This window comes from Monodon monoceros, unplaced genomic scaffold, assembly GCF_005190385.1.
Source record: "Monodon monoceros isolate NGI ecotype Baffin Bay Population unplaced genomic scaffold, NGI_Narwhal_1 Super_Scaffold_2, whole genome shotgun sequence".
NCBI lineage: Eukaryota > Metazoa > Chordata > Mammalia > Artiodactyla > Monodontidae > Monodon > Monodon monoceros.
Window position 1 is genome coordinate 90,289,493 of NW_021703776.1, and position 12,366 is coordinate 90,301,858.

At 42.5% G+C, this 12,366-nt stretch overlaps 1 protein-coding gene across 1 annotated transcript in view; it reads right to left on the minus strand.

Moving 5' to 3' along the window:
• Positions 1–9,309: 9,309 nt before the first annotated feature.
• The window catches only part of KIAA1549 (KIAA1549 ortholog), an 87,456-nt gene continuing 84,399 nt past the window's right edge, over positions 9,310–12,366 (minus strand). Inside the window, exon 20 of the mRNA XM_029233072.1 lies at positions 9,310–10,341. Within this exon, the coding sequence (XP_029088905.1) occupies positions 10,090–10,341 (252 nt within the window). The 3' untranslated portion in view covers positions 9,310–10,089. The remainder of the gene's footprint in view (positions 10,342–12,366) is intronic.

Consider the following 12,366-nt stretch of genomic DNA (forward strand, 5'->3'; position numbering starts at 1 on the left):
CAACATGTCTGGTATCCATAATTTTAAGGTTGCCATATTTAGCAAATAAAAATAGACATGTAGGTAAATTTAGTAGGAATAAATGAAACTTTGTTGATGTTCTTTGCCTGTGTTTTAGCTTATCAATATCATTTGTAATTCTGACTGCCACCCATCACAAAACCATCCTTCTACATTTTGAGGCATTATCAAGTTCAGTAAGTCACTCTGATCATTGATGTGAAGAGCATACAAACCCTAACTTCTGAGGTCCAGGGGACAGTAACCTCAGAAGACAGAAACCTTAATTATCCAGAAAGGGGTTGAGACACGGAGGACTTTGTCATAGGCCAAATCAGACTTTTGACCCTGCAGAAATACTTGAGATGTTACTCCTGGTGCGGGAGAAAGAGGCAGGCAGCCTGGGCAGGAAATGCGTTATGGAAAGTTGATGTGTGTGCCAGTGAAGGGAAAGACATCGAGGCAAACACCTTTCACAATGGTCCCCCCCAAGGCAGTGTGCAGAAGCTTTTAAGTTACCTGCATTAAAGCCGAGGCTAGAAATGGAATATGGCTTTCTGGACCCAGCCTCCCTGTCCATGAAGTCCTCTACCTCAGCTACAAGCACTGGGAAGTCCCTGCAAAATGCCATGAAATATGTCAGGAGGTCAATCGGCCAGTGCCCCCCAGTGGAGCACAGAATTAGCCACAAAGGGGTGGGGTTCTCAAGGTCATGGTGCCATTTCCCTCCAGCAGCTGAAGAATCCCAGACACATTCCCCCATCCTTCTTCCCAGATTACATCCTGCACCAGTTCTAATCCTTTTGCCCTCTTCCTGACCTAATCTATTTAATTATAAGATCAATTAGAAAGCAAATCATCGTGATCAGTCCCAATCAACAAACAAGATTAAATTGGCTTTCTGGATGGGAGGGGAGTTTGGGGGAGAATGGCTACCTGTATATGTATGGCTGAGTCACTTTGCTGTGCACATGAAACTATCACAACATTGTTAATTGGCTATACTTCTATATAAAATAAAAAGTTTTTTAAAAAAGATTAAATTGGCTGAGATTAAAATTTTTTAATTAAAATTTTGATGGCAATATCTCTGATGGTGGAGTTATAGTGGTTTTTATTTCCTTTTTTGCTAATCTGAATTTTTCCAGAAAAGGTAAAATTAAACAGATTAGGTTTAATGGGCTACCTGTAGTATTGGGTTGACCAAAAGGTTCGTTCGTTTTTTTCCATAAGATGGCTCTAGTAGCACTTAGTTGTCTTTTTCATTCAAAACAATTTTGTTAGAGTGTGACAGCTGTCATATGAACATGCATTTAAAAAAAGACTTATTAAAATTGGTGAATATTTGTGTAGCCATTTTAATATTGAAGATGAAAGAAAAAAGCATCATTTTCGACATATTATGCTTTATTATTTCAAGAAAGGTAAAAATGCAACTGAAACACACAAAAAGATTTGTGCAGTGTATGGGAAGGTGCTGTGACTGATCGAACATGTCAAAAGTGGTTTGCAAAGTTTCGTGCTGGAGATTTCTCGCTGGACGATGTTCCAAGGTCGGGCAGACCAGTTGAAGTTGAGAGCCATCAAATCAAGACATTAACTGAGAACAATCAACGTTATACCACGCGGGAGACAGCCGACAGACTCAGAATATCCAAATCAAGCACTGAAAATCTTTTGCACCAGCTTGGTTATGTTCATCGCTTTGATGTTTGGGTTCCACATAAGTTAAGCGAAAAATACCTTCTTGACTGTATTTCCACATGTGATTCTCCTTAAATGTGATGAAAACGTTCCATTTTTAAAATAAATTGTGACGGACGACAAAAAGTGGATACTGTACAACAACGTGGAATGGAAGTGATTGTGGGGCAAGTGAAATGAACTACCACCAACCACACCAAAGGCCGGTCTTCATCCAAAGAAAGTGATATTGTGTATACGGTGGGATTGGAACGGAGTCCTCTATTACGCGCTTCTTCCAGAAAACCAAATGATTAATTCCAACAAGCACTACTCCCAGTCAGACCAACTGAAAGCGGCACTCGACGAAAAGCGTCCAGAATTAGTCAACAGAAAACGCATAATCTTCCATCAGAATAACACAAGACTGCACGTTTCTTTGATGACCAGGCAAAAACTGTTACAGCTTGGCTGGGAAGTTCTGATTCATCTGCCGTATTCACCAGACTTTTCACCTTCGGATTTCCATTTATTTAGGTCTTTACAAAATTCTCTTAATGGAAAATATTTCAATTCCCTGGAAGACTGTAAAGGCACCTGGAACAGTTCTCTGCTCAAAAAGATAAAAAGTTTTGGGAAGACGGAATTATGTAGTTGCTTGGAAAATGGCAGAAGGTAGTGGAACAAAAGGGTGAATACATTGTTCAATAAAGTTCTTGGTGAAAATGAAAAATGTGTTTTATTTTTACTTAAAAACCGAAGGCACTTTTTGGCCAACCCAAAAATATGATGTTCTTATTTAAATTTGGTTAATTACATCTTTTTTCAAGAACTTTACTCCTAAACTTGTCTTGCAAGGAATCCAGAAAGAACAGTAGCAGGGAAATGTAAAACAGCATTCTAAACACATACCGGTTCCTTTGTACTGTTTTCTTTAGAACAATCTCAGAATTGTAAAATGCTGAATGAAAGACACCACTGACTTGAGGCGTATCATCACATCACAGAATCAAAGTCTAAATACTTACACTAATGCGTAGTTTCAGGGTACTGATGTAACCACCTAGGAACCAGTCACTCTAAAACAACTCTACAATAGGAGCTTTCCAGATATGTTGTTTCATGCTTCTGTAATGCTATCCTTTGGCACAGATATGACACATAGTAGTTTAACTACATGACTATGGGTTACCTAGAATTGTGACTACAATTTTTGCAGTCTCCCAACACCAGAGAGATCAAACACACACCACCTCTAATTATTCCCCCAGGTGGGTGTAGCAAGGAAGGTGTCGGAGATCTTTAGAGGAAGAAAGTTACTGCATAAATAGTGCACGGTCCAACAACAATAAAAACATTTCATTAATTATCTAACCCAGGCACTGGACCAAAGGATCTCTCTTGTTATTGTTCCTTGTTTGCTTTTTCCTTAAACCGTGCTTGGCAGGTGCAATGTGGAAGAGAAAGAGGGACAAGAAATGCCAACTGTGGTTTAAGTTAACATTCACGTCAACCCAGTGGTCAGGCTCTGGGTGTGGGACCAGCCTGACCTTCCTCCTAAGCCTTAGCTGCTTCTCCTAACTCCTTGTCCTTCCACCATTTTGAACCTTTTTACATTTCGAGCATGTAAAATCTCTTAGGGGAACGAGGTGTACCAAGTAGCCCACAGTGTTTTTGGTTTTAATCTGAAGTATACTTATTAAAACATAATATAAAGATATACTAAAACTATTATATTTCTTCAGCTATGTCTAAAATATTGGAGTATCTGACACCACTGTGTGAATATATGTATGTTCTTAAATCCCTTTATTTTTCTTTCAAGGATTAATTTTTGGTTTTCTCAAATGTGCTTAAACTTTCCTGTTATCCTGTCCTTCTGTTTTTTTTGTTTGTTTTTTTTTTTTAACCTCTGTAAACGGCCAAAACACACATTCGTTTCTTCATAGTGGTCTTTCTCTAATTTTTAGCTTCAAATTCTCCTTTGGGTTGATCCTGTGAACTTTCCTTCATGAAGGCTTATTTTCTGCCAAGACTTGCAACTGCTAACTGTGGTTTCCACTTCAGCAGGAGCTGACTGCCTTGAGAAGCAAGGCAAGTTCTGGGTCATGGATGCCCACAGCAGGCTCTTATTAGCCTCTGCAGGGGCCTATGGGCTTTATCTGTACCAGACTAGTTTTTAAATTTTCAATTAATTTTAGATTTAGAGAAAAATTGCAAAAATAGAGTGTTTCTGTATACCTTTTACATAGCTTCCCCTAATATTAAAGTTAGCAGAACCAATAAATGAACCTCTGTACAATACTGCTAACTATACTATAGACTGTATTTGGATTTCACCATTTTTTCCACTGATAACTTTTGTTGTTCTAGAATCCTACCCAGGTTTCCACATTTCATTCCTTTGTTGTGTTCCACTGTGTTTTGTAGTTCCTCTTGTTTTTCTCAGTTTCAAGGGGTTTTTATTTTCTTGAGTTTCATAAACAACTCCAGGTTTACCCTATTACCTTTCAAGATTATACAAACGTCGATCTTCTCAGTTATCTTTCTAGACTGTAGTCCTAATCTTTTAATTCCAAAATGAATCTGCTCTTAATGGAAGCATCAATTTGATTAGTGGGGAGCCGTAAAGCAAAACAGTTGAGTAGAAAGGAGTGGCACCAACCAGTGTGAGTGACAATTCTGCAAATTCCACACACTGAATAGACTGCTTTCAACTTAATTCTTTGGAAGATGAAAGTACTAGGTGTTCTCACGAGGGACACGAAAATTAGAGAAAAACATCTCACACAACTTTCACATTTTGCAAATGAGAGAATTATCATGTTGCAAAGGAAATAAACAGAAAATCTCACTTGACACCAATTCATAGCATTTATTGACATTTCCATTTAAAATGCTAGGAAAGCTGTATAAATTGTAAACATGGAAACCAAACACTTGCATAAATTATCTCAAAAACTCTACAGCACATTAGAAAACAGTGCAGCTAATTGAAGGGTAGAAACATAACCAGCAAGGAGAAGGGAGGGTTCGATTACTAAATCATATACCCATACTGAAATTTAAGGGCCCGTTTGAGACCAGCAAACCATGATTGTCAAGTTCAAACTGCAGTATTGAGCCCACGAGTGCCCTCAATTTACTCTGCATATTTTCGTACATTAATACTCATAATCTAGGAATGAGGGTGCAGGAAGAGTCATAAGGACACGGGCCTTGACAACGTCAGAGGAGATAAGTGGGCATCTCAGAGCGGCTCGGCTAAGCAGCCTTTCCCGTAAGGGCGAGCCTCGCCCGATCCCCATGCTCCCTAGACTGTGCCCCGGAGGAGGGCAAAGTGGAGAGTTTCTACTCCCCTTTTCTGAAATTAACCCTCTGTTGCTTAGAGCAACCGAGCCCATTGGTGGAGCCTCTGTTCCCCCTAGTGCCCCCTCCTCCTTCCCCACATCTGCAGGAGGAACAGTACAGGGAGCCTGGCTAGAAGCTGGCCCTGTACTATTCCGACCTTGCACACTTAGGGGGTCAAGTTATGAATGCTGGGAATCTGCTGGACATGAGAAGGGGCTATTCATGGTGTTCCAAATTGCCCAGAAAGATTCCGTGGAATTAGGGACCTCGAGACCCAAATCACTTCAATTTTCGCTGTCCCTTCTACTTACCCACTCTTTCTTTAAATGTGAAGTGGCCCCAGAGCAGAAAAACCTACAGGAAGAAGGAAAAGCAAAGAGCCTGCATGATTATCTACCCTGTGGAAAAGGAATTTGGACAGAGTGCCTCAGAGGGAGACATTCCTTCCTTCTTTCACTTGCTCACTGGTTCCCAACTTGGTTTCATGTTTCCAAGGCATCTGATGTTCTTTTCCTAAATGTCAATGTTGCTGCATGTTAAGATAAATTGTCAAGTGTTCTGTTACACACACAGCATGGAATGAGGATCGTACCGTGAGGTTCCGGTTTTCAAGTCTTTTTCATAAAATTAGAGAAAGGAGTCCTAGTTTAAACAATGAACATCACCAAGGATATCAAAAGAAACCTGAAATGCACACACTCCTTGTACGCTAGGTAACAAGTGTAAGCCTAATACAGTTTATGAGTGTGTTACAGCAGTTGCTCAGAGAAACCCCTCTCACCTGTTACGAGAATATCCATGACGGTGCTGGATTAAACGTAAAAATGAAGTTCAAGTTACCATCCCATAAAAATGTGCTTTGAAAAAAACCCCCCAGAAACGTGGTTTGTGTTCAAATGGTCTACATGCAGGTGCAGAAGTAGACTTCTTCACGCTCCTGCCTGGAACAAAGGTGGGCTCTGGAGACTGGCTTTGGGGACTTGCTCTGGAGGTAGAAATGAAATGGCTAAAACATCTACAGTGAAAGCGGGCGTGGTACTTAACACTGGAGCCCCCTGCCCACCCACCCAGAACCTTAACCAGCTCTCCTTCCAACCAACAGATTCATTCATGTCTAGGAATCTCGTATGAAAGGGATAGAGAAGTGTATTTAATGATTAACTCCTGAAGTACTGCAAATGCAAATCAGTGTCCAAGTGACTGGTTTGGTCACTGGAGCACTAAGCTGTGCAAACGCAGTAAACGCTGACCCTGTACACAGTTCAACAGGAGGCCCATAAAGCACAGAATTACCTGTTTCAGCCCGAAGCCTCCAGGTGTCCCTTCACCTGTGCCCTGCATCACAGGCCTCAGGCCCTGAAAAATCTGGTTGGCAAAAAACCAGCTTAAGTCTGCTGCTCAAAACACGTACCACCAAAAAGAAAACACGCTCTGAAATTAAGTATAATCTGGAGGAAAATGTGTAGGCAGCTGTAAAGAAGTCAAATATATTTATTTATAACCCACCTACGCTCCACAAAGGATTAAATTTGGCCGAATGGCTGACCCTTGAGATCTGCTCTAAGCAGTAGACCTCGGTGGAGGTCTCACTATTTTCACACTTGACATTGGTCATCCAGCAGTTCCTGGGACTCTCCCCTCCCCTTCAGAACGGGTCTCTTCCTCCGCCGACCTTCTTCCCAAGCCTGGTCATTTTCTCGCTGTATTCCTGCAAATGTATCCTCATAGCATCACTTCCTCCTCTTATAAAACTCCCTCGACCGTGCAGTTAGGGATTTCGTCCCCATATTGGAGCGGATCAGGATCAAGGTTATTTTCAACGGCAGCTTCACCCACTTTCTCCATCCGGCTCTTCCCACACCATCTCACCATGTGCCTGGGAAGCTCCTGTCTTCCTCAAAGTAGCTTCTGACATTGAGTTCTCCCCCAGATCCCACTGTTTCCCTATGTGCAAATTCCATTCCTCCTTCTGAGTGCCTGATGCACTTGTGTCCTTTCGGTGAATCTTACTGATGTTTAAACCACGTTATTTTTCCTTTTCTTCCATCTTCTATAGCCATGGGTATTGTCTGATTCAGATTCTAAGATCTCAGAAGGCAGGGCTCCTACTGACTTATTTGGTGCCAGGAACAGCAGTAACTCAGGAGCAGGAAGATGCATGATAATTGAGAGTTAACGGTGAAGGAAGTGAATTTAAAGCAAAGCAGGAGAGAGGAAGCGGAGTCACACGGGGCCTCTAGTTTTCCTCTGGTTCCCTCCACGGGAACTCGTTCACTGGGAGGCCACAGCAGATCAGATCACCCCTCCCACCACAATCACACAGATAGTCTACATTCTCACAGTGCTTTGTGCTCCCTCCTCAAGGGACGTGTGCACATGTGACCACATCTGATTCTCTCAATGAGAACTTTCCTGGGAGGCGGGCAGGGGAGGCCTGTTCTCGTTTGGCTGATGGGGAAAATGAGGCTTAGAGAAGGGACCTGACACAGCCGGTTAGTGATTGTGTAGATTCTGAAAACGATCATTTCTCCAAACAATCGTCTCTAAAACTCTGACTCAAATTTATAGCTCTTGTTATTACCACTAGAACTTTTCAAAGAGGAAAAAAGAACAGACGTAAAATTTAACTTTTCATTTTGTGGTGCTTCAATAAATGGAACTCCAGAGCCATGCGTGACTGCCACGAGGACCTTTCATTACGTAGATCCCGTTCACTGAGTGGTGCTCCCCATGACAGCTAGTCTGTTCTGAATCTCGTGATGGTCAAACTGAGTGCACACTGAGTATGCTTTATGGCCAACACAAGAGTGCCGGGGATCCCACCGGCCTGCTCACACCCACCACACATCAGCCGTTGTTTATTCCACGTCATCTTTGGTCTTGACGTCGGTTTAAAAGTGTATCGGTTCTAAGAAGAAAAATACAGGTAGAATCTCCTTATGCTAGTTTGAAAGGCATCAAAACTGCTACTGCAGCCCCATTTAAAACAGAGGCCCGTTCCTGCCATGTACTAAGGAGGTAATCATGTTCGTACAATCTGCGTGTGAACACTGAGGACAAAGAGCAGAATGGGAGGAGAGGGGCCAGCATTTACCCCATCAGCTGGCACTCAATCTGAATTCACCGTAAGGTGTCCATGATAAAATGCTGCCTGGATCTCTGAAATTCTTAATTACACATTCAAGAAACCTGGTATTTTTGAATGACGTGCAAGGAGAATCTCCACTCTGGGCAAGTCTGGTATTTAACCAAGACCAAGAGGTAAGAATCAAGCCCAGATCGGGGTCTTCTCTCCCCCGTTCTTTGGAGCCTGTGAGGGTCGCCTAAAAAGGAGTTCCCATTCCTTTATTTAGCATCCTCAAGAGACTTGTCTTCCTGCACTCCCCCTTTTTCAGAGGTGCAAAGATGAAAAATGGCTACATTTTAATTTCCCAGAACCAACTTCCCCTGGATTGTGAGACTCTGGGTCTATACAACAGGCTTAATTAAGGAAGGGCTGAAACATGACTCTGAAAACCCAATGATTACACTTTAGGAACCTGTTTTAGCTGCTTCAGGGTTCTTAAAATTTGACACAGATACACAGATTTTGACCAGTCACAACCCCGTGTTCTGCCTGTGTATCTGTTATTTAATTAAAGATATCAGTTGATCTACTAAAAAAGGATTCATGGAAATTTGTTATCTAAGTCTGTCTTTCTTCTTCATTTCACTCAGGTCCCAGAAAACAGAACAGCCCTTGTTACTCTATTCCTTACTCCACTTTGGGAAGGGGAGACATGTTTCCTTCAAGGGTCAATCTCAAGTGGGAGGACCCCTCTGTTGGGCCCAAAGACGGTTTTAACAGTCACTAGACGGAGTCAGGGACAATAGAATCAGAAATCAGAAGGAACATTTTTTCTCCCTCGTGGTCTCAAAGCTCTTCTTTCCTTTCTTGACTCATTACGAAGAGGCTGAACAGAACTCAGTTTCATTTCCAGGTCTCGAACACAGGGAATGTGATTACCATGAATGCATCCATGGATAACCAACCATTCAGTGGTCCTAGGAATTTTGACAGATCATTTTTGCTTATGTAAGATTTCTCATTCAAACATAATTTGGGAGCAACTCAAAAGTGCAAGGATTCATTAGGACCTCCTGAAAGCCTCTTTCTTTAGGCCTGGCCTGGATGAAGACATGTACTCGAATGAGATGCAATGAGCAGTTGCATGTGTCCGATTCACAAACCACAAATACAATTAAGAATGTAAATCTAAACTTTGATATGTATTTTGAAAAACCAAATAAATATTAAGCTTTTTCCATTTTGGGAGGCTTTTTTTTTTTTTCCCCTTTCTAGAACAAAATGAAACCTTCCACATATCCTTCCGCTGAGAAAGCCAAAGTTGCATTTCACAGAGGACGTGAAGGGCTCTTGGAGCTGTAGCACCAGAAGTGGAAGGAGAATGCAGTTGGTGGCTCCGTTTGGAATCATCAGGCTCTACAATCTATCATTTGGTTTCTCACTAGTAGCTTCTTGAATTCCCGGACAGCCTTAGGATTCATGTTGTTAACATCACTATTAAAATAAGTTCCTATGGAGGAAAAGAGGGAAATTAAGTTGTTAATGTCTTCAAACCTCTTTTCTCAGAAAACGAAGCAGCGGGTTCATTGTACACTCCAGTCTGAATCACATCTTCCCACGGAAATACTAGATTCCTTTCATCCCTACACCATCTACACATTTTCATCTCTCACCTTTAAAAAAGAGACTAACGTAGTCATTTCATTAGCTTAGAATCGTGGTTTGTCTTTCGTGAAGTGCTGCTGGCTTTTGGCCAAAAGTACATAAATTGCAACTGAACCCAGGTGGTCACAAAATTGCCAACGTATTAAAAGCATCATGGGCTGTCACGGGACTTATGGCATCTTTTACAATTGCAACTTGTTCCCTTACTTGGGCCCTCAGCCCAGGAGATGCCTGTCCTCTTCCAAACACCTGCTCAGTGGATTTCCTTTTAGTCTTGCTTCCACGGGAAGCGGATACTTGGCAAATCTGCAAGGTGAGGCCGATCAGCTGTGGAAGTTCTGCACGGTGGTCTGCTTCTGGGAGAGCCGGAGCAGCTCCTCGCGGATAGCTTTGATGAGAGAGGCTGAGGAGTGGCTGGGCTGGAGGTCTTCCGTGGAGCTGGCAGGGTAGGCCAGCCCGGCGCCCGGCAGCCCCCTGTGTGCGAGGTTCCCAGGAGGAGCCGAGGGCTCCCGACCTGAAGTCCTTGGCACCTGGAACAGCGGTGACGAATACTCCTGATGTCCGAGCACATGTGTCTGAAAAACATGGCAAACGTTACTGTACTTCCCACGTGAAAACAGAAGGGAAGATCAGATGCAAACTGGCATTGGACGTGCTCCGCCCATCTCCCACCCAACAACTCAGCCTCCCAGGACAGGGATGGAGAGAAGTAACTGCAGGCAAATTGCTCGAGGGAGAGCAGTACAATAAAGAAGCCCATGAACTTAACAAGGGCCTAGGGACTTCCCTGGTGGTCCAGTGGGTAAGACTCCATGCTCCCAATGCAGGGGGCCCTGGTTCAATCCCTGGCTGGGGAACAAGATCCCGCATGCATGCCGCAACTAAGAGTTCACATGCCACAACTAAGAAGTCCACATGCCACAACTAAGAGTCCACATGCCACAACTAAGACCTGGCCCAGCCTAAATAAATAAATAAATATTTTTTTAAAAAACAGAAAACAAGGGCCTATAAGCACTTGCTTAAAGACAGACAGAAAGAATGAATGTGCAGTCGGCCCCACTGGCTAATCCCTGCGCTGCCGTGTGTGGAAGTGAATGGGCTGCTGGGGAACCAGGAAGGGCCCTAAAGAGCTGGACAGAGAGGGAGGCCAGAGCAGCCCACGGATGGGAAGGTGGGATGATGATGTCTGCTCAAAGGGATAATAAGCACATACTGGCAGACGGACCGACGGGAACAGCAACCGTCTTTGCTCAGAGTCCAGAGCCCAAGGAAGGTATGATGAGGACACAGACTGGGCCCACAGGACAGCAACGAGATCACAAAGTCATCTTCCGTCCTGTCTGTCCGTGTGTCTGTGTATCAGTGCTCTGTAGAGCCTTTTCTGTAAAAAGCTATCTGCGCCAAAACATACAATAGTTTTGCTGATGTTGGCAAAATACAGATCGAGCATTCCTTTGAAAGAATTATACTTTTCAGTGATTTTTTGCCATATTTTTTCAGTGAAAAATCTCGTTACACACACACACACACACACACACACACAACGTCTGTGGTTTCACTTGTGCGAAGAGCAACCTGATAGCCTGGTAAACATGACAGTCAAGCCCTAGAAAAACTTCTACATTTCACTTCTCCAAATCATGACCGAGAGGCCCTCTAAAAGTGCATGTCGGATTTGACGGGAAAATCCAGAACACCTCATGAAACTAAGCTGGGCACAGAAAAAGCAAACTGTCAGCAAATGTAAAGCAGAGACCTGAGACTATAAGGATAGCCATGTGTGCTTCAGGGGAACATTATATCCTAAAGTTAATTTCTTTCCACTGAGTAAAAGCATCCAGTCACCAAGGGAATTTAGTGTATCTGCTGGAAAAGCATGTAAGTGCAACGAAAGCTGAGGCACAGTGATGAGGATAAAACAAAAAATATTATTTTGGTTTGTGTTGTCAAATTCATTAATTTAATCCCCTTCGGTATAAAATTCTTGAGAAAAATGAAAGCATTTGTAGAAATTACCGGTGCTCATATTGATTCCATTCCTATCAAGGAGTGACCACAGTGATAAGAAGCCTCCAAAAGATGACTTATGTATTGCGATGTCCCAAACAGTTGGCTTATGGCAAAGGCACCTACTCATGGTGGTTATAATGGAAATGACATTAACCAACAATAAAGCTCAAATGGAGAGCAAGGAGGTATGTGAGATCATGAATATTTATATAGTGATCACACCAAAGATCAAGTCCAGATTTTATAGGTTCAAACACACTCCTTAAAGGTTAAAATTATAGAGACAGAAAGTAGGATCGTGGTTGCCTGGAGTTGGGGGGAGCGGCGAATGGGGAGTTTGGGTTTAATGGGTATAGAGTTTCAGGTTTTCAGATGAAATGAGCTATGGAGATGGATGGTGGGATCGTCGCATAATATTACGAACGTATTTAAAACCACTGAGGTATACACTTAAAAATGGTTCAAACGGTAAATTTTATGTTGTGTATTTTACCATAATTGAAAAAAATGGTAGGAAAAGTAACTGTTTCTTAGGCCTCTTGCAGATTTTTCATAATGAATATTGCTTTTATTATTTTTAAGTTTTT